Source organism: Coccidioides posadasii, chromosome 1, assembly GCF_018416015.2.
Source record: "Coccidioides posadasii str. Silveira chromosome 1, complete sequence".
In the NCBI taxonomy this organism is placed as follows: Eukaryota; Fungi; Ascomycota; class Eurotiomycetes; order Onygenales; family Onygenaceae; genus Coccidioides; species Coccidioides posadasii.
In genome coordinates this window covers 5,576,797-5,600,228 of record NC_089407.1, presented here as the reverse complement: position 1 = coordinate 5,600,228, position 23,432 = coordinate 5,576,797, and the positions used below count along the sequence as shown (strand labels likewise).

Genomic DNA, 23,432 nt, shown 5'->3' with positions numbered 1-23,432 from the left:
GCGGAGAAGGATTGCAATTTTGCAGGGACCTTGCTTTGTAGAGCAATAAAACTTGGAAAGGCGCTAACCATCAATTTTGGTATATGTGGCACAAAGAGGGGTCTGCGAAAGAACGGAGAACTTGGGAGACAAAAAAAAAAAAAAGAAAAAAAGAAAAGAAAAGAAAGAAAGAAAATGGGTACATAAAAAGGGCGGGAAAAAAAAGTTATCTCCGCGACGGGGAGTCGAACCCCGGTCTCCCGCGCTTGTTATCGAACAATGACAAGCGGAAATCATGACCGTTAGACCATCACGGATTGGCGGATGACTGCTTCAGTCAGGCAGAAGAAAGCTAGCATTTTCATTTCCCGGGCAGGAGGCTCATGTTTCACAGGAATCTGGTATCTGGCTGTTGTCTTCCATCTACCAACAATTGCATGAGTGCCAGGGGGTGGTTTTCTGCATCGACAATAAAATCTTCCTTACGGCCGACATATTGAATCATACTGTCCCTTCTCCTCGAATTGTAGGTAGGGCCCGTGAGATCTCGTGACCACCGCTGGTCGTCGGCTGTTCCAGCTCTCATCACATTCACCTTGAGACCGCATCGATAGCTTGATGCCGTTTGTCGGATACATCCGACCTCCTTGACAACATGGCCTACAATGCCATCTCCCAGAACGACCATGACGCCGCTTCGAATGCCTCGGATTCTGATGCGTCCGATTCCCCTCCCCTTCCGAAGGCGTCCTTCGAGCCTCTCTCCCTCGACTTCGAGAACCTCGGAGGTTCTACGCTCATGAAAACGGCTTCAACCGAGAAAGCCCCCTCTATATCGCTGAAATCGGTAATCCGTTCCCGCGGGGCATCGACTACCAGCTATGGTATGTTGGAGGATGACGACTATCACGCTGCTGATCAAGGCCCTAAATCGAAGCGCGATTGTCATGTGAAAGAGATGCAAGCCGAAAGATCCGCGGACGCATCTCGAGCGACCCCTTTAAACACGGCTTTCTCCTCCCCTCAGTCCCCAGAGCTCATACTACAGAGTCCCGCTACGGACGGTCCGGACCTATGCCATCCAACGCCAGATCTTCAGTCACTTCAAGGCGCCTATGTCGGAAACGTCGAACGGCTCGAGAAGACTGCTGAACGTCTCAGTTTAGCATTGGATAGTGGTGACAATATCGCGAAATTGGAAGATGAGCAAGGCGTACGGACTCTGGGATCTCCGATAGGTTCAATCAGGTCACGAAAGCAGTCTGTCGGGTCGTGCACGGGACCTATAGATACCAGATCTGGCGTTTACTCCCCCCGGCGACAGTCTTCATCCCCTAGGCGGTCGATACAATCCCCTCCATCTTCTCAAGCCTCTGCTCGTTTACGATCGGGCTCTGTTGCATCCCGCTTAGCCAAAGTGATCGAGCCTGAAAACGAAGACCGGCACAACGTCTTGGAACAGGAATTTTCCATCCCATCTACGATCCCTCCCACATTGAATCCTCCTTCTATACATTTACCCCAGGAGCCTCCACTGTACCACGAACCAACCATGGGGGCTCCCATCTACGACGGACAGCCAATAGACCGCCCTGGGACTGCAGGTTCTACAGACACCTACCGGCAGGCCACCAACTTGTTCAAGGACTTCGATGGCGTACATTTCACAGCCTATTCGAGTGAGCAGTCGAGCTCTCGACGACTGTCCTTAAGCCAACCTCCGCTTGCGAGTCTACCGCAGGCCCACAAGGAGCCAACGCCTGGTGAAAACATGGTTTATTACCCTGCTCCGGTGCCGATGGTATTAAATTTACCCCAGCGGCTATCCAAGAAGCCCGCTACGTCTGAGCAGGAGAAACGTCGGACCCAGTTAATCAACTCGATGCCCGCAGACAAACGGAAATCAGCCTGGTTGCCCATGGGTGAGAACCAAAGCGATGCCCCTTTGAGGCAGAACAAGAGAATTTCTCAGATACCGCCCCAACTCCGTGCCAGTGCCTTTTTTGAGCAGCCACCGACACATCTGGACATCACAGTGAAGGAGAATTCAGCCGTTGCTACTTTAGATAGTATCCTCGATGCTGCGGCACTGGCGCCTGTTAGCGCCTTTACGGATCATCCTATTGTGGGTCACATTGGAGCCGGAGTATATGGGAAGGAGAAAATAAAGAAACGAAACAAGGCTGAGAAACATAAGCCTCTATCGGAAATCCCGCTTGACGTGGGAGAACCAACTCACAGTCGTAACCCCTCCGGGCAAAGCGCTGGCCAAATAGAGGGCAACAATGGGGCAGATGAATCCACTCCTTTTAGAACTTCGTATGACCGTGAGCGTGACGGAGAGGGCTCTGATCGGTATGATGATCCGCAAGATCCACAATCCGATGGTTCTGAGAGCGACGATAGCGAAGGCAAGGAAGAAGCCTTTATCGGTCCACCGACGACGTTACTGGCTGAACTACAGATGCGAAAACAAGAGCAAAAGCAACGAAGTCGTACGGCTGCAACTGCGTTCCCAAACGGTATGCATTCAACGTTGCTCGAGCTAGATGCTGTCGCACAGCGTCAGCGCGAGAATAGGAACCAGCGACATGTCACTCTGGCCTGGGAGGATCCTGGGCTAGCGGAATGTCGGGAGCCTGACGACGACGACGTACCACTTGCACTACTATTCCCCGAAAAGTCCAGACAGGCTGACGAGAATCGACCGTTGGGTCTCATGGAAAAGCTACAACTAGAGGAAAATGAGCCGCTCAGTCATCGGCGTGCTCGAATGCGAGGAGAGCCGCCACCTGTTCCACGTCCGCGCCCCACTGGGACTCCTCAGCCTCCGGCCAACAGAGCGAGTACAGCGTTTACACTTGATATCCCTGGACTAGAAGATAACGAGAGCGATGAAGAAGAGACCTTGGCCCAGCGCGTTAGAAGGTTGAAGGCTCGGGAAGAGAAAACGGCAAGTTCGGACTTTGCAAGCGAACTACTGTCGAAATTCGGGGACGAGAAACCTCCTGAAAAGCCGCCAAGTGAAGATGGGGAACCTGAGGAAGAAACCCTTGCTCAACGACGGAAACGTCTTCAAGCAGAGGCCGAGGCGGGCAATTCTAATGATCACGCTAATAAAATCTCTAGTCGACGGAGTATGGCTAATATTCTCCAAGCGCACCCAGTCGGGATGCAGCCACCGAATGAGGTATATTCCTCAGGCACTGGAGCTGCGGCAAGTCGACAATCATTGCTCGCCGCTAACCGCATGTCCAAAATATCCTTGAAAGGCCCGCTTCTCTCATTTGGCAATGAACTGAACAGTGGAACAACGCCGTATAACAGCCATGGTCTCATTGCACCTGCCTACGGGAACGGTCTACCAGCGGTGAACTTAAACCCACACTTCTACGCACAGCCGACTTATCGTCCGGGGATTCGAGCCGAGCCGGCAACCTTGATTGACCAGAAGCAGAGAGATATGATTGATCGATGGAGACTTGGAGTTCAGTGATCTCACGGATCGTAATATTACCCTCCTGATTGCGCATGAGAGTAACGTGTGAGCGCGGCTTTGATGGTTCTTTTCCCATACGATTCTCAGCGATATTTTGGATTTTTGGTTTCAATTATTCTTGCCAGCACAACTTACTGGGGCTTTCCCTCCTTTTTTTTTTTTTCTTTTTTTTTTTCTTTTTTTTTATTTTATTTATTTATTTATTTATTTTTTAATATTTTTCCACTCCGCAAATGTGTTTATTGTGTATTACTTTTTAATACCCTTGTTGTCAAGCATAATCGCCTGCATAGCCCCCTGGAGTTGGAACCGGCATTTTTCATGTTGATATGGGCTAATAAGCATCTGGCTCAGCCTTGGTATCGACAGTTCTCCGTACATGAGCGTGTGACAGATCTAGTTACATAAATATTCCATTTTGCCATCAAGCCTGACGCAAGAAAAAAGGACCCGCGCCTTTGTTGCTTTGTAGAAATCTAACCCTGGAACCCGTGGGATTGGTACAGTAAGGTTCGAAACCGCCTTCCAGGTCTTGCAAGCCAGATTTGTTTCCAAACCCTAATGCCAAGTCTCTAACGTTTTAAGCTAAACCATATTTGGATCCATCTGCGTATCTTGTGTAATATACTTTGTTACGACTAAGTATCAATATTACACAATATCTCGAAACTTGTACTGAAAATACATGGGTGCTGGAAGCTTCTTTGCAAACCAGCCAAACGGGCAGAATGTGAGTTTGGTCCGTCAACCACCGCCCAGTTCCACGGTTTTCGTTGCATCCCCTGAATCCCAAACTCTCCTACTCTCTCGGCCTCTAGTTTTCCCAGATGAAGTTTTGAAAGGCAAAGCTTTATTTCCATGGGTGTATTGCTAGGTCTCGCAAAAGCAATTTAGATTTTTGAAAAATGACCAATAGCCAATTTAGGTATGACGATGCCTCTCAGTCCCGAGTGATGGATACATGGGAGGAAGGTTTACAATTTGCCTCAACACCAGGTTACTTTGGTTGTACCCTTATGCTTGATTCTCTCAGCCCTACCCCAGATTGTGCCCTCCAAACACATGACCACCTTGAATTTCTCCCATTGGCCAAATGGGTGGAGGGCAAAGACTATGAAAAGCAGTCACCAAATTATATTTGCTACACAATTGCATGGAGGATCATAATCAATCACAGAGTTGAGACTAGGGAGACTGAGCAAGACTTGATCATAGCTCCCTGTGAGTATTGGGAAAAGTGTCTGTAACCAAAAATTGAAGGATTGGTGCACAAGAAAAAACATGATCAGCAGGTCTGATCAGAAGACATGGCAATTATGATATCAGTAAAGGATCATTCTCAGAGCAATCTTGAGAAACTCTATAAATCTACTAACATTGATTGGATACCAGTGGAGAGGCAGTTCTGCAAGTGGAGCAATTTGATCCACATGGGTAAAAAGCCCACAGTTTCTATTTCTTTTAAATATATGCGTGATGATGGTTGCCCTACACAAAAGAAATACTTCTTCAGCAACCAGAAGAATGCTTGCCAAATGAGATGCACAGATTGATGGTGAAGAGGAGAGCTCAGGACAATCTTTGACCTGGAGGCATGTGTACAATCTCATGCGATGTTCTGTGCCCTCATGCCACTATGGATAGTGGTCCTGGTAGGATCCTAAGCAGAGAAAGCACTACAAACTTAGAACAACTCATCTGACGAGCCTTATTAGACATGTTGATGATGGCGGGAAACTTTGAAAAGGGGTCAGGCAAAGCTAATAACATCCCAGTTGGAACTCCATATCCTCCAATTAACATTAATGTCCTGCCAGGGCATAGCACTCATGGCTCTGTCATGGCCATTTCACCGCCCGAGTTTCTACCCTCCAATGAACAACTTAGGATATCTGGCCCTTGAGATGAAGCTGTGACAGAATACTGCAAATGGCATGAACAACAAGTGTCTGATGAGACACATAAAGCTGATTGGACAAAGGCATGTGCTATAACTCTCTCACATGGTCTTGACCTTGAGTTGGTCTATGAAGATCAGGAACATGTAAGATTTCTTGTTGAACAAGGAGTGACAAAGGGAACTGCACGGCGTTTCATTTGAGATATCCATGAATGGGCCACCATGATGAAGAGAATTTTGCCCCACAAGGGAAGTGTTGAGGAGAATTTTGATGGTGTGGCCAATTAAGTTCCTGTGCAGTCTCCTTCAAGTCCAATTTTATATAAACCGGTTAGTCTAATTTGCAATCAGCTATGCTTTGAACCATGCTGGTCATATGAATGAAGATGTAACTTACAAGTTAATAATGGACCCTGGTATTCAAGATCTGGAACTTTGTTGGGCAGAGATCTCCAGAGAATTATACGCACTTGAAGAAAACATGGTCCGAATAGCTGAAAGCCTTAGCGGGGGTAAGGAAAAATGGGAAACTCATCCACTCGAACGAAATGGACGTGGTCCGCAAATACTATATTGTAGTTAAGTTGGAATAAACCGGCCGCGTCATTTCCGACTGTGACAACATCTTGCATCAGACCCATCTGAGCTCCCACAGCCTATTTTAAGCCTCCGAGAATTGCTTTCTTCGGTTGATCAACTGCCTTAATTAGCTAAAGGTCAAGCGAAAGCTAAGATTTAGATCTCTTACCAGCTTTTGTTGCTTCCAGTTAACACTGGTACTAATTGACCTGGGCAGGTAAACAAGCCCCCTCGGCGCTGACTTGAAACCATGTTTGTCTTTCATCTCCCTGAGGGTTACCGGCCGTTTGAGCTCGTAGACAGTGACCATCTCGTACGCGAAGTCGTAACCATCCCAGTCCTTGTGTTTACTGTTGAATTCGGCATTACCCAGGCCGTCTTCTTCCAGAGGACCATCGCCGGGTTTTCGAGTTCGAGCGGGCTTAGTTTCGCAGACATGGGTGATGCTGGAGTGCGGAGCAGTCCGATAGAACCAGATTCTTTTCACACTAGGCTTGAGGCAATATTTCCTGAACTCATAATTCTTCCTTCCGTCGTTAATCTGGGTCATGTAGGGGTCTTGCATGGGTAAAATAACGTCGCTGGTGGCGCGTTCGCCCGGAGCCTTTTTCATGTGTGACATCAAGAAGCCGTAACGGTGTCTACATCAAATGTAGATATGCAGTTATGAGGAAAGATGAAAGTTGAAGACTGGGAAACTAAGTAGGTAAGGCTAGCATGAAAGTTGGAGGGGGAGGGAGCACGGAATACTTCGCGACGCGCTTGTTGTGGAGTCACAGTGGAGTCACGCGTACAGCGTATCGGGCCGAACCGAGCTAACCTGTAAACTAGAGAACTGATTCGTCAAGGCTAACCGCACGAGCACTTGCCAAGACCAACTTGATGGAGTTCCACAGCCTTGTGTTGTTTCCTGCAAGCCTGATCTCTCACACCATCATTGCATTCTTTAGTGTCGAATAAGATATGATAACTGTGCCACTCATCTGTCCAGCTATCAGGTTAGAGATTTGTCATTGCTCGGCTCCAGCTTCTCTTTCCAATATGCATGTACTCCGTACAGTATTGTTTTTGGGGACCCCCTCATAAATTTAAAACCCCGCCCCGAATCTCCCTCGTTTTTGTTCTCGTGGACTTCAGGAAATTTAAGCATCACGTCCATTCTAATCGCCATGGCAGACCAACAGAAATTGCAAATCGCCTACGATATGACCTCCCATCACGCTTTGGGTGGCGGTTCCTACATATTCAAAAGCGGTTATTCCGGTTATCTGCGGTCGTTACTCCCTCATCCCGAAGCCCGCACAGAAATTAACATTATCATTCAACCCAATTCTTCGCCTCATGTCGGAACATTGTGTAGCCTAGGACTAGCGTTTGTTTTGACTAGGAGAGAGAAAGATATAGGAACTGATGTTACGGTGGTGTGCGACCTGTGGGACAGAGCAAAAGGGGAGCAAATAGTTATCAACAACATTACCTACCAACGAAGTCTTCGGGATACCGGGAAGTTCCAAGAGTTCCTTCCGGATTATACAGAACTCCTTGCGATACTTTCGAATAGATACGGAATTACCCATCGAATTCGCCTAGAGGAAGAGTTTCTGAAGAGCGACGGGGTCGGTGGTATTATTCGGGAAATTGTGGTGGCCTCATCAGATGCCTAGCACCAGCTACTGGGAGTCTCGCCATCCGCGCCGCATGCCCTGAATATGGACTCGTCGACAAATACGGCATGAACAATATCTATTCCCAGGGTGGATCGACCGTCTCTTTTGAATGCCCACGACATGGACGATTCAATTACAACGTGGATTCCGATTCCCACAGATTCCAGTTTAATTGCCAGCTTTTCAATCTAGTAATTGGTCATTATTACGAGCGCGCGTCATACAACTACATCGAGGTCTGTGGTAGCGACTACGCTGGATTCTGGCAAGAGCAGCTGTTATGGCGCTTTCTGGTCAAGCCCATCTTGATTGTCTATACCCTCTCATTTCAGACTGGTCGGGTTCGAAGCTATATCAAAATCCCTATATCTACAGCAGACAGCATACGACTACCTGAAAAAGGCGGGACAGGAGTACCTGCTCAGCTATCAGGTCTTTAGACAGGAGAAAAGAGATTTTACCGTTCTTCTGCGGGAGATTGAGCGCTGGGTCGATGAACCATATAGGCTCTTCCGGGGCTACAGCCTACATTATCTTCCTCTTTGAGAAGAGGGAGTTATTGCTAGGAATCATCCACAAACTGACTTCTGAGCCAGAAACAGAGTAATGAGATGATGCTCTTGTACTGAGATGGTACACAGATTGTATTATGGAGTGCATCTGATGTGGCCAAAGGCAAATTGACGATTTATCTCTTTACTAGTTTTGGACTAGAATATCTATTAGATACTCTACACAATCTATTCCCCCAATGAGTTTCTTGCCTGCAATGCATTAAAGTAAATGTGAAGGCTCTTCCGACACATAACTCTCCATTATGCTCTTTGATAGTTAGACCAGCATGTCAAAAGTGACCATCAGCACTCTCTTTCCTCTCACCAACCACATCAACACATCTTTGAAGGAAGGTATCAAAATCTTGATCAGGAAACATCTCATATAGATACCAGTTTTGCTTAATGTAACTCTTCAGCTTTGCAAAGAACTCCTCAATAAGATTCAAGTCTGGTGAATACAGCAGCAGGTACAACACTTTCACTCCCACTTCAGAGCACATCTCCATAATCTTGTCAGAGTGATGGAAAGACACATTGTCCATAACAAGCAGAGACTTGAGATCTGGCCATCTCCCACAATGCTGGAGAAGCTGCTCAATGAAATCTTCAAAAATAGCAGTATTGGTTGAGCCAGTAAATACATGAGAAAGAATGATACTATCTTGAGTATAGGCAGGCAAGATCTGATAATGTTGATCCAAATGAAAACTTGTTACTTGAACTGATGTCACTTTAACTGGAGACCAATCCATTCTTCTAAATCCTATCTGTTTGTCACACCCAGACTCATCAACATAAACCAGATGATATGAACAGAAATCAGATAGTTTATGAAGATAGAAATCTTGTAAATCTAGATTCTGCTCTTTTGCTCTTTGTCAGCATTTCTTTTTTGATCCAGTCTTCAGAGAAAAGAGTCCTTTTAATAGTGAAAAGTAATATTGAAACATCAAATTCATCATACAAAAAGACCACCATCTCTTCAAGATATAGGCCAGGCTTTTCAGTGAGATGATCACAAAGAGCTTCAAGCATAGATGAAGTCATGCTTTATGGACAACCTCCACAATTTGGGGGCAGCCTTTTGCTGCCAAACAACCATAGGTTTGTGTGAATATTCATGACTGAACACTCACTGCATTCAGCAGCATTGGCAATCTGAACAGCAGTAAATTTTTTGCTGTGTATCATACAACTGATTAATTTCTACTTCTAATCTTCAAGATTTCGCGCCATTTGGTGCGGATAGTGGTTAATCATGCCAAGCGCATTCCTGTGTAAGTTGGGGATGTTGCCTTTTGGGGGATCGAGGTAGTACATATTTTTGATACAATACCGAACCATGGCATTTTGTCTATGTTCGGTTCAGGATTGTACTTGTTCAAGTTTCTAAATATATCTGGAATAGATGCTAACTATATTAGGGCTAGTGCATTCATTAGCACCTTGGCGTTAGGGTTTGGAAACTTAGTCTGGCTTGTGCGAGATGGAAGGCGGTTTTGAACCTTACTGTATGATTGATCATTTAGTTAGTTTTCGACGAACGGGAAAAAAATAAATAAAAAAAAAAATAAAGCCGCCCTGGAAACTCAGATGAAAATATTAAAGGTTCCGACGGGTGGCGGCAGAGGTTGAATGAATCTTAGCGGCGGCGGTTTTAAGCTCTAGGATCGAAGGCGAATCCTTGTCTGTTTGGTTTGCAAAAAAAAACAACAGGGAAATTGAACTGGGGTCCTGTTCAGGGTAGCACACAGAAAAACTGACTAGTCAACTAAACTTTTTTGGATATTCTCATGCAGAAGCCTATCAGTGCCTATCACTCGATATCCTGGCTTCGGCTCCCTTTCTTCTATCCCCCAAGAGATGGCAAAGGTATATGCTTGCTATGAATTACGGTCAATTGCAGCCAAGCGAAGCACCAACAAACGGCTTGGGATCTCGCGGGGTAAGGCTCTGCTAACTGACAGGGTATAGACTGCCCAGGCGTCCAGGCAGTCTTCGGGCGTCATCGATCCTGAGCGGAGAGCAATTGCCCTGAAGGCGTCTTTGGCCTTTTTTGCTCTCTAAGGACCATGCCGTCGTCTACGGTTTTTTCCTATTTGCGTCGTGATCACCGCCGCCCGAGCCCGTCTCCAGCTACAGCTTCGCCCGCATCCCATGCTTCTTCCCAACTCCCCGCCACGGCCACCACGGCAGACTCGATTTTCGGAACGGGCCCCTGCGCAGGACAGAAAACGGATACCCGTGCAGCCAAACCTACAGAGCCGACTAAAGGCATCGCCCTTAAACCCGTGAGCAGTACTCCCTCTCTGCGGCCCGTGAAGCCCATTGCCAGACCTCATTCTAGTTCCGGGGAGAGCGTGGGCCCGCTGTCGAGCTTGACAAACACTCAGAAGCCGAATCACCTTGAAATTGGACTGCAGAAGGGGATATCGTCATGGAAAAGAAGTTTCGGTGGGCAGAAGGCCGCTGCGGGTCCTGGCGTCTCGACCGGCGGGGCTGGCAAGGGAAAAGCACCAGATCCCGCTGCTGGAGCTCCAAGCCTGCAGATTCGAGATGCTAAGCCGGAAAGCTCACTGCCTCGGCGAGACGGTGGCTATGACTCTATGCCTGAACAACCGTCGTCCCGAGGCGGGAGAATGAGATTGCACCTTCTTAATCCCATGACGCTTCTAGCTCGTCGACGATCAGCGCAGTTAGGCACACGCGCTGAGGATATAAATATTGGAAAGCTAACGCTTCCAGCGTTGCCTGATGACTATGATCCAAGGATCCGTGGGAAGCTCTTCCACGATTTTTCCACTCCCCGAGGCCGACCAAATCATACTTCCAGCCACGCCCAGGCAGCATATTCGTGGGACAGCAGAGTATCGTCGGGCCATGGGGAAGAAGGCTATTTCTCAGATTCCTCTGCGCGGGCCTCACGCAGGAGTCGACAGCCGGAGCACAAACCCGTGTTCAAAGAGAACTTCGACGATGAGAATCCAGACACCAGAGATATCCAGGAGCGCCCCTCAGCAACAGAAAACCAGTCGTACTCAGTTCCTGTATTTGCTCGTGATCTTCCCTTATCTTTGCCGCCGCAACCTGAGCCTGAGCTGTCCCCAGAAACGCCATCACCGCCATCCACAACTGCACAGGACGAGACACCACCTTCATTACGATCGCGACCGTCAACTGTTCGCGATCCATCGTCACAGGCACCCTCGGGACTGCCTAAACATTTGACGAGCAGTGCATCGAGATTTAGCTTTGATATACCGGGAGGAGACTCTGCTTCTCAAGAAAGGCTTCTTGAAGAGAAACACAAAGAAAAGGAAGCTGCGAGGAAGGCTAAAGAACAAAGCAATCCCGCTGCTGATTTTGAATCGGAAGAGTTTGACTACGATGCGATGATGGACGCCGACGGACTAGAAGAAATGATCCCTGGAGTCAATGCAGATGCGGATGAGTACGAAGGCGAGGATGTTGATTCTAATGCTCTGAAACCATTGAAGCCACTCGCTACGCCCTCTACATTTCTGCTGAGCCCCGTCAGCTCGGAAGGAGCGCCTTCTTCACAGGTTTCACAGCTTCAAGACGCCTTCTCGATGCACGGGGTGGTTCGTCCGAATGCTGACACAACCCCGACGCCTACTACTGTTCCATCTCTGACTATAGATACCAACCAGGCGCTTTTGGCTCACGCTCCGCAAGTTCTCCAGGCCGATAAAAACTTGGACCCGCCCTACACCATGGGCCATGATGACGACTTATACTACGACGATGGGCTGTTTGGCGATCTCCCTGAGGAAATGCAAAGTGGGAACTTTGACGAATCTATTTTCGACGACGAGGCCAGCCATCTATATGCACGGAAAAGTAGTAGGGACAATGCTCTACCTTCACTGCTCGAGAAGCAGCCGAGTTCGAGCAAGCACGGAACCGACCGTCAGAAGCCCCTGCCTCCAGCGAAGGATGTGAACGAGAATTTCGGAGACAAGTCTGGTCCACTATCGGACAAATCATCGTCAGAGGGGCTGCAAGAGTCTGCTCCAGTATTGACACATGGGAATCTCCAAGCATATCATGATGCTCTTGCTCAGGCCGCGAACGAAGCCGTTCGCAGGGGAAGGTTCCAGAGGAGCCCCGGTGGAAGCGAGGCATCTGGTAACCACGATGGAACCGAAGAGTCGCACCCCGAGCTGACGGCCGATGAAAGTCGTCACACGAGCGAAAACGTGGAAATGATGGCAGTGGATGGGGTATCCGATGAGTTTGACTTTTATGATGCTGACGATATTGACGACGACCCCATGATCGCTGCTGCTAACGCAGAAGCGCTTGAAAATGACGATGAGGGGTTCTACGGGCAGGAATTTGGCTTCTATGCGCATTCCCACCCTCATTGCGAGAGCGAGCGTACGTTTGGTGGCTATTTCGGCACGATGGGGCTTGAAGGAATTAAGAGGAAGCATAGCGCCAGAGCTAATTTCCAAGAACCCAGCCTTACCCCCATCACGGAACGCAGTGAATGGAGCACTAGGAACTCTATCGTTTCGTTGGCCCCGCACGCTAGTCATCACTCTAACCCGTCCAACCCATCTCTGTCCAGCCCTCCACTGTCACAGCTCCTTGACATGGGACATTTAGATGACGAGCTATCCCTAAGCGCCTTGATGAAGCTCCGACGCGGAGCTTTTGGCGGCAGCAATGGAAGCCTGCGTAGCAATGCGACCAGCCAGGCGGGCCAATCTCCCCAACCCGCTTCGGCTCCAGCCGGTTCTAACTTTGGAAGTTTTCCCAATCTCCACAACATCTTACCTGATCAAAAGCGTGCAAGTACCGTGATGAATTCCCCTATGGGATTGAGCTCGCCACCTTTGGTGGAGAACGGTGAGTTGGCTGTTGCTGGTTTGTCTCTCCGGAACGACATCCCTCTCAGGCTCAGATCGTCCGAACGACCGCACTCAATGAACCTGGACTTGCTAGCAACCGGCAAGGCCAAGTCTCCGGAGGTGATTCGAAGACATCTCCGAAGTAATAGTGCAACGGAGAGCATTAGCTATGTGAAGGAGACCGATGGATTGGGGGCCAATCGGTGGGTGTTGGAGCGAAGGCGCACCGGAGCTGACGGTGAGGGCGAGCTCGTAGAAAGAGAAGTCATGAGCTCTGGCCATATATGATCCAGATCAAGGACTGGTTCCTCTGATACCTTTTTGCTGCATGCCATTTATTATTATGTTGACTCATTTATCTAATTGGTCATTGTTCTACGAGCATCTTTCTTTTCTTTATTCCTGTTCCCCACGTGTATTCTTGCGCACTACGGGTTGAACTCTCCTCTACATATATTTTTCTTACTCGAGCGTTTCCCATCTTTGGTCATGTTTCTTACTTCTGAGGAATCACTCCTTGCAGCGCAGATGAGTAGCTGTTTGATTCTTGGATCCTATTTTCTATCCTTTTGTCCCTTTCTCGCCTTTTCCTTTCTTCCTGTTCTTTTTCCCCTTTCATTCACTGAGATCTATCGATACCCCAGTCTCTGGCAGACCAATGGTGGGAGTGCCGTCATCTCCGTCGCCAAGTTGCATTGGAGAGCCACCTCACCACGTTTCTACTGTTCTTTGGTTTTTCTTTTTCTATTTTTTCCCCCATGTTCCGATTCTGAATTGCGACGAAAAGTCGAAGTTAGCAGGATATTGGGCAACTCCGGGAATGCGGAGCCCGATGATGACGATTCCATGCTGTTCTCGCTTCCGCGGCCAGATTCCGCATTGTTCACCTTAAGAAAGTTTCTTGCGTTTTAATATTTTTTATTTTTTTTTCTTTTTTGGCGGGTTGCGAGCAGGAAACTCCTCCCAGATTGGCGATAATCATGTTTGTTGTTTGCAAGTGGCAGATGAGAGTGAGAATGTCATAAGAACAGTGAAGACGCAAGAAGGAAAACCAGCAAACGTCTGATTGACCGTGCGTTTTCCATCACAAGCATGCTGTCGCGTGGACTTGCGCTGGTGGCCGGCCAGTCCGTTCGTGATGTGTCAGCCGCCAGTGGGCGATGCGGCATTTAAGTCACGGGGTTGCAGCCAATTCCAGCCGGCTGCACATGTTGCACCGCCACCTTGGCAATTCCCGCGTCTGGCCAACCAGCAGCGGCTTTTTTTGGCTTAGTCAGCAGTTCCGGCCAAAAAGATGATGCGCATTATGTAATGGATTCCCAACAAAACCGACGTCATCGGATGCCTTTTGCTGTCAAATTTCAAAGGCATTACAAGGACTGTTTCTGGACCGGCAGCCGCACTAAACCCATTGCGGCTAGATCAACTTGGCGTTCTGCTGGCGAACTGCAGTTTTAGGCTCGGCGCTAGGCTGTAAGAGGCTAGATCTCCCATGTGGTGCCTGTGCCGTGTTGTCACGGATTGGTATCAGTCCACGGCGCCGCGATGGGTTCCCGCCACAGACCGGGGATCGGCAGCAATGAACTCAAAGGAGGGAAGAAGTCAATGCCATGGAATATCGCTCGATTCGACGATTCGACGAAGAGCCTGCGCACTGCCCGTCGCGTCAGCCTTGCTTCGTGGTTCGCAGAGAGATTTTTTTGAAATTTTTTAATTTTTCCTCTTTTTTATTTTATTTTATTTTATTTTTTTTCACTGGATATATATATATAGTGGTGGTTGGGCGGTGCCCGGCAACTTGCCTCCAGAGTAACTTTTACCCGGATTAACCTTTTTCAACTTCAGACAGGAGGTTGTTTGATGCGTCCAAGGGCTTGGATTGCGACCTGACACTTGCTCGGTAACCACATTGTCATTTCATCTTAGAATCACTGGCCTGGCTTATTTATTTCCAGTCGTAGAGCTTACTTCTTTTCCTTCTCTTGTCTGCATCCCACTACTTGGTTGTGTAGCCTGCTTCGCAGTCGGAATACCTGCTCCTCGCGAACCTCTTCCCAGAGCTTTGCCAACTAGCTGTCCACTTTTTCCCCCGTCCTTTAATAAGCTGCAAGGTGTTCCCGGGAAGGGTCCCTCTAGCCTGGTTTTGCGCAGTGCCGAGAAACATCCGCCCTGAAATTTTTCTGGTTCCTTCGTTCCCCCCTATCAAAACTTAACCGTCCAGAACACCTGTCATCCCATCACCGCCTCTCTCTTCCTTTTTCTCTTTTCTCCCTCCCCCATCCCATTACTTCAGCCCAAAAAAAGAATTAAAACTAAAATTACTTGCAAACTGAGTTGGTCCCCTGCGAGTTCACCAGAGGGACTCTCTCATGACTACGAGATCGTGTGAGGCGGAACGACATAGTCGATAATTCCTGCCTCTTGGTTATTATTATCACCAGCAGAAAAGAGGAAAAAAAAAAAAAAAAAAAAAAAAAAAAATTATTCCCTGTCGGTTTTTCAACACATCCTAACCATCCATCCTTTCTTGGACTTCCATTGTTCTCTTTACTTGTTCACCTACTCCTTTGAACCTTTGCCCTCCTATTTCCTTCCGTCCCCCAAAAAGTCAAAATGTTGCGAGCTACTAGATCGTCGTCTTCTAAAGTCTCAGAGGTCGCTGGCCTCTTGAGAAAAACACCGTACGTGCGCAATGCGCGATGCATCGCCTCCTCTTCGAAACCCACGTCGCTTTCCGCTCGTGCGAACTTTGGCCTTGCGACACGAAGACCGCTGGCGCTGGTTGCTGCCCAGGAAGCCTGGAAGCAGCGGAGGCAATATGCGATCGCCGCTGAAGAAACGAATAAAGGGGTGGTGAGTGCTTTGACCTATAAATCCTCTCCCCTCCTTCCAATTGCCCATGGAAGTGTGTGATTTCTGCTGGATCGTTTCGTCTTCAACCAATAAAACAATAATGTTGAAATGGGACGGGAGAAGAGTAGATGGCACTGCAGAAATCAAGACTAGTTGAGACGGAAAACACATATTTAGGTGTAGAAGAAGAAACTAACTTGAATGGCGCGCGCTTTATTGCTTCCGCTTTCTGTGATTATAGGATCCCAATGACTCGTTCCTTCAAGGCAACACTGCGGACTATATCGACGAGATGTATCTCGCGTGGAGAAAAGACCCGTCCAGCGTCCACATCTCGTGGCAGACGTACTTCCACAACATCGAAGAGGGAAATATGCCCATCTCCCAGGCCTTCCAGCCTCCCCCGACTCTCGTCCCAACCCCTACCGGCGGAGTTCCCCAGCACATGCCCACCTCCCGCACCGCTGCCGGAGCCGAAGTGTCGAACCACCTAAAAGTCCAGCTCCTCGTTCGTGCATACCAGGCGCGTGGCCACCACAAGGCGAAGATCGATCCGTTGGGCATCCGCGGAGAGGCTGAATCGTTCGGATATTCCAAACCCAAGGAATTGGAACTGGAGCACTATGGATTTACGGAAGCTGATCTGGATCAAGAGTTTGCGCTTGGTCCCGGCATTCTTCCTCGTTTTGAGACAGAGACGAGAAAAAAGATGACCCTTCGCGAGATCATTGGGGCTTGCGAGCGGATTTACTGCGGTTCCTTTGGCATCGAGTATATCCACATTCCAGATCGTGAGCCCTGTGACTGGATCCGTGACCGTGTTGAGATACCCCAGCCCTACAAGTACTCCGTCGATGAGAAGCGACGCATTTTGGACCGCCTCATCTGGAGTACCTCTTTCGAAGCTTTCCTCGCGACGAAATTCCCCAACGACAAGCGATTCGGTTTGGAGGGTTGTGAAACTTTGGTTCCCGGAATGAAGGCCTTGATTGACCGAAGCGTCGATTATGGCATCAAGGATATTGTAATCGGTATGCCTCATCGTGGCCGTTTGAACGTTTTAAGTAACGTTGTTCGGAAACCCAACGAGTCGATCTTCAGCGAATTCACCGGTACGGCGGAACCGTCCGATGAAGGCTCTGGAGACGTGAAATACCATCTTGGCATGAACTTTGAACGTCCAACACCCTCCGGCAAACGTGTGCAGCTCTCCCTGGTTGCGAACCCTTCCCATCTTGAAGCCGAAGACCCTGTTGTGCTCGGAAAAACCCGCGCAATCCAGCATTACAACAATGATGAGAAGAATTTCAACAGCGCAATGGGTGTGCTGCTTCATGGTGATGCTGCGTTTGCCGCTCAGGGTATTGTGTACGAGACCATGGGCTTCCACTCACTACCTGCCTACTCGACTGGTGGCACGATCCATATCATTGTGAACAACCAAATTGGTTTCACTACTGATCCCCGTTTCGCTCGCTCCACCCCGTATTGTTCCGATATCGCCAAGGCCATTGAAGCGCCCGTCTTCCACGTTAACGCAGACGACGTCGAAGCTGTCAACTTCGTTTGTCAGTTGGCCGCCGACTGGCGTGCTCAGTTCAAGAGCGATGTAGTCATTGATATTGTTTGCTATCGTAAACAGGGTCACAACGAAACTGACCAGCCCGCTTTCACGCAGCCGTTGATGTATAAGCGTATTGCAGACCAGACTACTCAATTGGACAAATACGTCAACAAGCTCCTCCAGGAGAACACTTTCACCAAGGAGGACATCGAGGAGCACAAGAAGTGGGTCTGGGGAATGCTCAACGATAGCTTTGACCGCAGCAAGGAGTACCAGCCTACCAGCAGAGAATGGCTGACATCTGCCTGGAACGGATTCAAGTCTCCCAAGGAACTTGCCACCGAAGTCCTTCCTCACCTCCCTACTGGCGTCTCTCGTGATACTCTACGCATGATTGGCGACAAGATCGGCGAAACTCCTCAGGGATTCAGTGTTCACCGTAATCTCAAGCGTATCTTGGCGAACAGAAAGAAGACCGTGGACGAAGGAAACAACATCGACTGGGCCACTGCTGAGGCTCTTGCCTTTGGTACCCTTTGCAACGAGGGCCATCATGTCCGTGTCTCCGGTCAAGATGTTGAGCGTGGTACTTTCTCCCAGCGTCATGCGGTTTTGCACGATCAGCAGAACGAGGCCACGTACACGCCTCTGCAGCACATCTCTGAGAATCAGGGAACATTTGTTATCTCTAACTCCTCCCTGAGTGAGTTTGGCGTGTAAGTATATAGTTTTCCACTCCGTGGGATGGAAGATGTATCTAACGGGGGTTTTGCAGGCTCGGATTCGAATACGGTTACTCCTTGACCTCGCCCAACGCTCTCGTCATGTGGGAGGCTCAGTTCGGTGACTTTGCCAACAATGCTCAGTGTATCATCGATCAGTTTATCGCCTCCGGTGAAGTGAAATGGCTCCAGCGATCGGGCTTGGTCATGTCTTTGCCCCACGGTTACGATGGTCAAGGCCCTGAGCACTCGTCTGGCAGACTGGAGCGTTATCTCCAGCTTTCCAACGAGGATCCTCGTGTCTTCCCATCACCGGATAAGATTGATCGCCAGCACCAGGACTGCAACATGCAGATTGCCTACATGACTACTCCTTCCAACTTGTTCCACATCCTCCGCAGACAGATCAACCGTCAATTCAGAAAACGTGAGCACCCGTTGTTTCTATTCTCTCCTATGTAGAGCCTGGTTGGCTAATTCCTCTTTTTAGCACTCGTGATTTTCTTCTCAAAATCCCTCCTGCGTCACCCACTCTGCCGATCTTCGATCGAAGAATTCACTGGAGACTCGCACTTCCGCTGGATCATCCCTGAGACCGAACACGGCAAGTCTATCGCAGAGCCCGAGAAGATCGAGCGTGTCATCCTCTGTTCAGGTCAAGTCTGGGCCGCTCTTGTCAAACACCGTGATGCCAATGGAATCAAGAACACCGCTATTACTCGCATTGAACAACTCAATCCTTTCCCATGGCAGCAACTCAAGGAAAACCTTGACAGCTACCCCAATGCCAAGGACATCGTCTGGTGTCAGGAGGAACCACTCAACGCAGGTGCTTGGAGTTTCGTCCAGCCTCGCATTGAGACTCTGCTGAACAACACCGAGCATCACAACCGCCGCCACGTCCTCTACGCCGGTCGTAACCCAAGTGCCAGTGTCGCTACCGGATTGAAGGCTAGCCACATCAAAGAAGAGCAGGAATTGTTGCAGGATGCATTTACTGTGCATCAGGATAAATTGAAGGGGGAGTAGCTGATTAGAAATGGATGTCTGAATGGGTGATGAAGCATATTTTTTCTTTTCTATTCCTGATGTCTTCTTATCCTTAAACTCAGATTTTTTTTTTTTTGTGTTTCTTCCTTTTTCCCTTCCCCTTTGGCTGTTTCCCGTGCAGCTGTACAACATGCATACATATTCTTCCTGTGCCCTTTTTGACTGCAGAATAAATTCAAGTTGTGAAACTTAGGGTGGTGTTTGCTTTGTTCTTCCTTTTTTTCCCCCTGCTGCCCTCATCCCTTGGTTCCCTTGGTTCATCGCCTTAAACCATGTCTATATTAATCATGACCCTGACCTGGCTTGCCTCTCGTTTTGTTTTCCTTCATGCTTGTTACTCAGTGACGAGTTTCCTTGTAGCATCAGAATCAGCATTGATGGCATCTTTTTTCTGTCACCTTTCATCACCAGAAAAGAAGAATATTCTTCTTCTCTGGTGGGAAAAAAAAAAGAATCGAGTCTTGATATAGACTTTTGTATTTGCGTTTTACCTTTTTCGGGGAAATGTGAAGCCGGTTGAGCGTGATTAGCTAATGGACATTGATGATCCAAGAACTTTATTTGATTATATAAGAATGACGTATATTCTGCCCGCCCAGCGTCTGGCGATTTTGCTGAGCGTCTAAAGGGGCGGGAAAGACGCGATTTCAACGGCTGTACTCCGTAAGGATCTGGAAAATGGCTATTCACATGGAAACAGTGGATTCTCACTTGAAAACTGTCAACTATGAAGAATTCGGCAGCGAAGATCCAATCCCTGTATTTCGTATGGAGGGATATTCTCAAGCCATTCATGTCGCCAGAACTAAGCAGTAATTACATAAGCAAGTCCATTTGGTCGCGCCGGGGAAGAACCGAAAGAGAGTCTTCGCTGCTCGCTCTCGATCTCACCCTGACCTGATCCGCTGTGCATCTGCTACTGCTTGATCTCACTGTTTATCGGTCTCACGGGCATTCACAGTCGCTCAGTATGCTTGCCACGCTCTAAATATTACTCTTTGCCCTTCTTGCGATCCACCAAGTTTGTCTGATCGGTCACATCGCCGCATTCCGGCCTTGCTCAATCAAGTCCAACACATTTTGTCCCTGACCTACAGGTTGTGCAAGCGAAAGAATATTGCTCACCATATCTAAAATCTCCATTCTTACCCCGTCCCCGAACGGTAACCCTCCCAGAGCTGCCATGGCCACCTCGAACGGCCCCATGGGCACATCCAACGTCCGTTCCTCCACCCTCCGCCAAACCCGCACCAACCCCAGCCGTCAATCTAAAACCGCCGGCCGAACATCCATCCTGAACCACGTCGTCAACCCATTCAACAATCACGCCCACAACCCCAGCCTAGCAGGCGGACCTGGCAACGGCGGAGCTGGATCTTACGCCGGGGGCGGTGGCCAGTACCGCGCTGCGAGCCAGCACCCGGCCGGGCTATATCCCGGAATCCACCACTTCACTGATGCGATCGATGCATTGCCCAGAGAGTTCCGGAGGCATACGTCGTTGCTGAATGAAGTGGATGGGAAGGCGTTTGCGTTGGAAGCACAGCTGCCGAAGTTGTTGCAGGTTGCGGCAGAGTTAATTTCGGAGCCGTTTCCGATTCATGGGTCGGTTGATGCGAAGAGTGCGCAGGGGTTCCAGACTGTAAGTGGATGTTTCTTTTGGGACTTTTCTTCTCCCTTTTTCTTATAGCCTTTGGGAACTGTACCCTTTTGACTTGGCGATGTCTTTTTCTTTCCTTTTTTCCTTTCTTCTCTTTTGCTAACATGTGTGCGTGGCTTGTGAATAGGATGGTCTACAGACAGAATCACCGGAGAGATCGGCTGCGAGGAGGCAGGCTTTTCAGAATATTCGGAACACCCTCACTGACCTATTACCTACCATGGACGAGAAAAATCACGTCGCTCGAAACGCATTCCTCTCTCTTAAGAAAGATGTCAACCGGTTGGAGATGATTTATCCTTATGTTGAAAACGAAATCTCCGAGGAAGCTCGGACTGGAAGCCGCACGCACTGGGCATACCTCAATAAACCTACTAAAGCTAGTGGAACAGCTGGATCGGAACGTCCAAGGCGAGAGGCTGCGACAAGAGATCGTGATGCAGACGAAACACATCGCGAATCCAGAAGAGAAGCAGGTGGCAGAAAGCAACGTCGCAATCAGGTTGAACCGGAGGTAGATGAGTCGCGTGTTCGCAAAGGTAACATTCCCGCGAAGAGTCGTGCTGGAGCTGGAGAGGCTTCACAGGTCAATCAGAACGTTGCTGCGTCCGCAGGACCGTCGAAGAGGAGGCGTATTGAAAAAGCAGTGCCCACACCAACATCTGCAGCAATGGAACGCTCGGCAAGTGCTGCGACAAACGCGGGTAGATCGGGTGTCAAAGAATCGCCTGTCCCTGAATTCGGCAAAAAGAGATCTCGGGCTCAAAACGTTACCGCTTCGTCGCGGAAAAGGTATGTTCAAGATGTTTTGCCTTTGAAATCCTCCAAATATCACCCTAGGATCAAGGAGGATTTCAATTTTGGTTCTAACGTTTCGCGTGTTTTTGTGTTATCAAGCAGAACAAATACGATCAGCTCGACCGTCGACTCTTCGCTTGCTCCATCTCCTGTTGTTCCTAGTGTTAACCCTGTTGGCAAAACTAGTACTCCTCCCCCAAGCGCCTCCAACCGGCCTCAATCCGCTCGTTTGCAACAAACTGCTGCTGCCGCGAGCAATGGCCGCCAGCGACCTTCATCTGCTACTTCCAACCGGAACCTCAATTCTAGTACGTCTCTTGGACTTGGACCCGCCCATCTGGACCGTTCTTCTAACCCGGCCTCCATTGCAGATAAAGGTATTTTGGACATAAAAGCTCCCGCGCCCAAGGATTCATCATCTGGCCCTAGAGTCGAGCCTAGTTCCCCCGGTGCTGCTGTTTCCTCCAAAACCGGTGTTAATAGTGTCGAGCCGAAAGCTGATTCCATGGTCATTACCAAACCAGGCGAACGAGACACACAGCGCGAAGTTTCCCTTACTATCGCCACAGCTACCACAGCCAAAATGGAACCCCAGGATGCTGTCAATACCCACTCTCCCATCCCACCTAGTGTCACTTCTAAGGGCCGCTCTTCAAAGACTTCTACCCCCGTTGTATCTACGTTTGCGGAGTCGCAACGATCCTCCAGGCCATCTCGAGCCACCGCGGCTGCAGCGGCTGCTGCTGAAGGGTCCAACCATGCTCCTACCACTAAACGCTCCCACAAGAAAGGAGCGGGTAATACTGGTACTGCAGCTGCTACTGCCAGACAATTGGCGCTGGCGGCTGCCAATGCCGCTGAGGACGAGGACTCTTCTAGACATGGAGATGACGAGGATGATGAAGGGGAGCTGAGGTATTGTTACTGTAACCAAATCAGCTTTGGAGACATGATTGCGTGCGATATGGAGAATTGTCCCAGGGAGTGGTTCCATTTGTCGTGTGTGGGGCTGACAAGGCCGCCGTCAAAGAGTGGTGAGTTTTGGTTTTTTTTTTTTTTTTTTTTTCCCTCGAACCCCCTGAAAGATTCTTAACTGATTGTTGTCTTTAGTCAAGTGGTATTGCAACGAATGCAAGGAGACCATGAAGAAGGGCAAGTCAAATGGCAGATAAGCAGGGATACATCCATCTCCACTCCGAATTCAGTCAACACATTCCCTTTTTCCCCACAGCATTCTGTATATTACCCCCGCAGTGTTCCCGGATATTCCTGCGTTGGTTGCCTCGAGCCAGAAGTGACTATATCTGCATTCATTTTTTGCTTCCAGGGTGTCTGAGGTATCCTTTCTTTTCTTTGGGCAATGCATTTTTTGGTTCTGCGAAGGGACAGCTAGTCTACCTCCATACTTATACGAAATTTGCTTTGGCGCTTCATTTTTTTTGGCGCTTCATTTTAGAGGGGTCTTACGGGTTCTACGCGCCCAAGAATGGATGGCTAATTACTTATTAATATGGCGGTGTTTCCTTTTTCTTTCCGGACCCTCTAGCGAACCTGGATTTGGGTGATGTCTTCTTTTGATAGAACACAGTGCCATATGGCACAGATTGTTCTAAACTCTCGTGCTCAGTCCGAGTCACCATTTTTTCCTCCCACATTTCCTACTTTCACCACTTTCTACTCCCAACATTTGTAGCGTCCTGCATTCTCCTAGAAAAATCAACATTATT

The 23,432-nt window shown here is 48.8% G+C and overlaps 9 protein-coding genes and 1 non-coding gene across 10 annotated transcripts; 8 read left to right on the top strand and 2 right to left on the bottom strand.

Moving 5' to 3' along the window:
• Nucleotides 1-209: 209 nt before the first annotated feature.
• On the bottom strand, nt 210-296 carry D8B26_001626. The gene has a single exon. It is a non-coding gene; the product is annotated as a tRNA-Asp (tRNA).
• Nucleotides 297-634: 338 nt separating this feature from the next.
• Nucleotides 635-3,869, top strand: D8B26_001625 (uncharacterized protein; the record flags this gene model as incomplete). Its single annotated transcript, XM_003065608.2, has 2 exons — nt 635-3,471; nt 3,833-3,869. The coding sequence occupies 2 exons, from the start codon at nt 635-637 to the stop codon at nt 3,867-3,869; spliced, it is 2,874 nt and encodes a 957-aa protein (XP_003065654.2).
• Nucleotides 3,870-5,099: 1,230 nt separating this feature from the next.
• Nucleotides 5,100-6,570, bottom strand: D8B26_001624 (uncharacterized protein; the record flags this gene model as incomplete). Its single annotated transcript, XM_066123595.1, has 3 exons — nt 5,100-5,682; nt 5,776-6,075; nt 6,127-6,570. 2 exons carry the CDS (start codon nt 6,568-6,570, stop codon nt 6,040-6,042), a joined length of 480 nt encoding a protein of 159 aa, XP_065979670.1. The 3' UTR covers nt 5,100-5,682; nt 5,776-6,039.
• A 556-nt stretch (nt 6,571-7,126) lies between these two features.
• D8B26_001623 (uncharacterized protein) lies at nt 7,127-7,621 on the top strand (the record flags this gene model as incomplete). The annotated part of the gene is made up of 1 exon (XM_066123594.1): nt 7,127-7,621. One exon carries the CDS (start codon nt 7,127-7,129, stop codon nt 7,619-7,621), a length of 495 nt encoding a protein of 164 aa, XP_065979669.1.
• A 68-nt stretch (nt 7,622-7,689) lies between these two features.
• D8B26_001622 (uncharacterized protein) lies at nt 7,690-8,064 on the top strand (the record flags this gene model as incomplete). The annotated part of the gene is made up of 1 exon (XM_066123593.1): nt 7,690-8,064. One exon carries the CDS (start codon nt 7,690-7,692, stop codon nt 8,062-8,064), a length of 375 nt encoding a protein of 124 aa, XP_065979668.1.
• A 2,189-nt stretch (nt 8,065-10,253) lies between these two features.
• D8B26_001621 (uncharacterized protein) lies at nt 10,254-13,372 on the top strand (the record flags this gene model as incomplete). Its single annotated transcript, XM_066123592.1, has 2 exons — nt 10,254-13,261; nt 13,315-13,372. 2 exons carry the CDS (start codon nt 10,254-10,256, stop codon nt 13,370-13,372), a joined length of 3,066 nt encoding a protein of 1,021 aa, XP_065979667.1.
• Nucleotides 13,373-13,547: 175 nt separating this feature from the next.
• D8B26_001620 (uncharacterized protein) lies at nt 13,548-13,970 on the top strand (the record flags this gene model as incomplete). The annotated part of the gene is made up of 1 exon (XM_066123591.1): nt 13,548-13,970. The coding sequence occupies one exon, from the start codon at nt 13,548-13,550 to the stop codon at nt 13,968-13,970; it is 423 nt and encodes a 140-aa protein (XP_065979666.1).
• Nucleotides 13,971-14,550: 580 nt separating this feature from the next.
• On the top strand, nt 14,551-15,354 carry D8B26_001619 (uncharacterized protein; the record flags this gene model as incomplete). Its single annotated transcript, XM_066123590.1, has 2 exons — nt 14,551-14,740; nt 14,832-15,354. 2 exons carry the CDS (start codon nt 14,551-14,553, stop codon nt 14,885-14,887), a joined length of 246 nt encoding a protein of 81 aa, XP_065979665.1. The 3' UTR covers nt 14,888-15,354.
• KGD1 (2-oxoglutarate dehydrogenase E1 component) lies at nt 14,833-19,805 on the top strand. The gene is made up of 4 exons (XM_003065606.2): nt 14,833-15,911; nt 16,153-18,191; nt 18,251-18,624; nt 18,688-19,805. The coding sequence occupies exons 1-4, from the start codon at nt 15,672-15,674 to the stop codon at nt 19,224-19,226; spliced, it is 3,192 nt and encodes a 1,063-aa protein (XP_003065652.2). The 5' UTR covers nt 14,833-15,671; the 3' UTR covers nt 19,227-19,805.
• Nucleotides 19,806-20,190: 385 nt separating this feature from the next.
• Nucleotides 20,191-23,406, top strand: D8B26_001617 (uncharacterized protein). The gene is made up of 4 exons (XM_003065605.2): nt 20,191-20,889; nt 21,035-21,699; nt 21,892-22,739; nt 22,816-23,406. Exons 1-4 carry the CDS (start codon nt 20,431-20,433, stop codon nt 22,875-22,877), a joined length of 2,034 nt encoding a protein of 677 aa, XP_003065651.2. The 5' UTR covers nt 20,191-20,430; the 3' UTR covers nt 22,878-23,406.
• Nucleotides 23,407-23,432: the final 26 nt, after the last annotated feature.

What these genes read in the sequence shown, in the direction of transcription:
- D8B26_001617 (XM_003065605.2), top strand. Translation starts at nt 20,431, where the DNA reads ATGGCCACCTCGAACGGCCCCATGGGCACATCCAACGTCCGTTCCTCC. An exon ending in GTGCGCAGGGGTTCCAGACT is followed by an intron (nt 20,890 to 21,034) that starts GTAAGTGGATGT and finishes GCTTGTGAATAG; the next exon opens with GATGGTCTACAGACAGAATC. An exon ending in AAGGCCGCCGTCAAAGAGTG is followed by an intron (nt 22,740 to 22,815) that starts GTGAGTTTTGGT and finishes TGTTGTCTTTAG; the next exon opens with TCAAGTGGTATTGCAACGAA.
- KGD1 (XM_003065606.2), top strand. Translation starts at nt 15,672, where the DNA reads ATGTTGCGAGCTACTAGATCGTCGTCTTCTAAAGTCTCAGAGGTCGCT. An exon ending in AAGAAACGAATAAAGGGGTG is followed by an intron (nt 15,912 to 16,152) that starts GTGAGTGCTTTG and finishes CTGTGATTATAG; the next exon opens with GATCCCAATGACTCGTTCCT. An exon ending in TCCCTGAGTGAGTTTGGCGT is followed by an intron (nt 18,192 to 18,250) that starts GTAAGTATATAG and finishes GGGGTTTTGCAG; the next exon opens with GCTCGGATTCGAATACGGTT.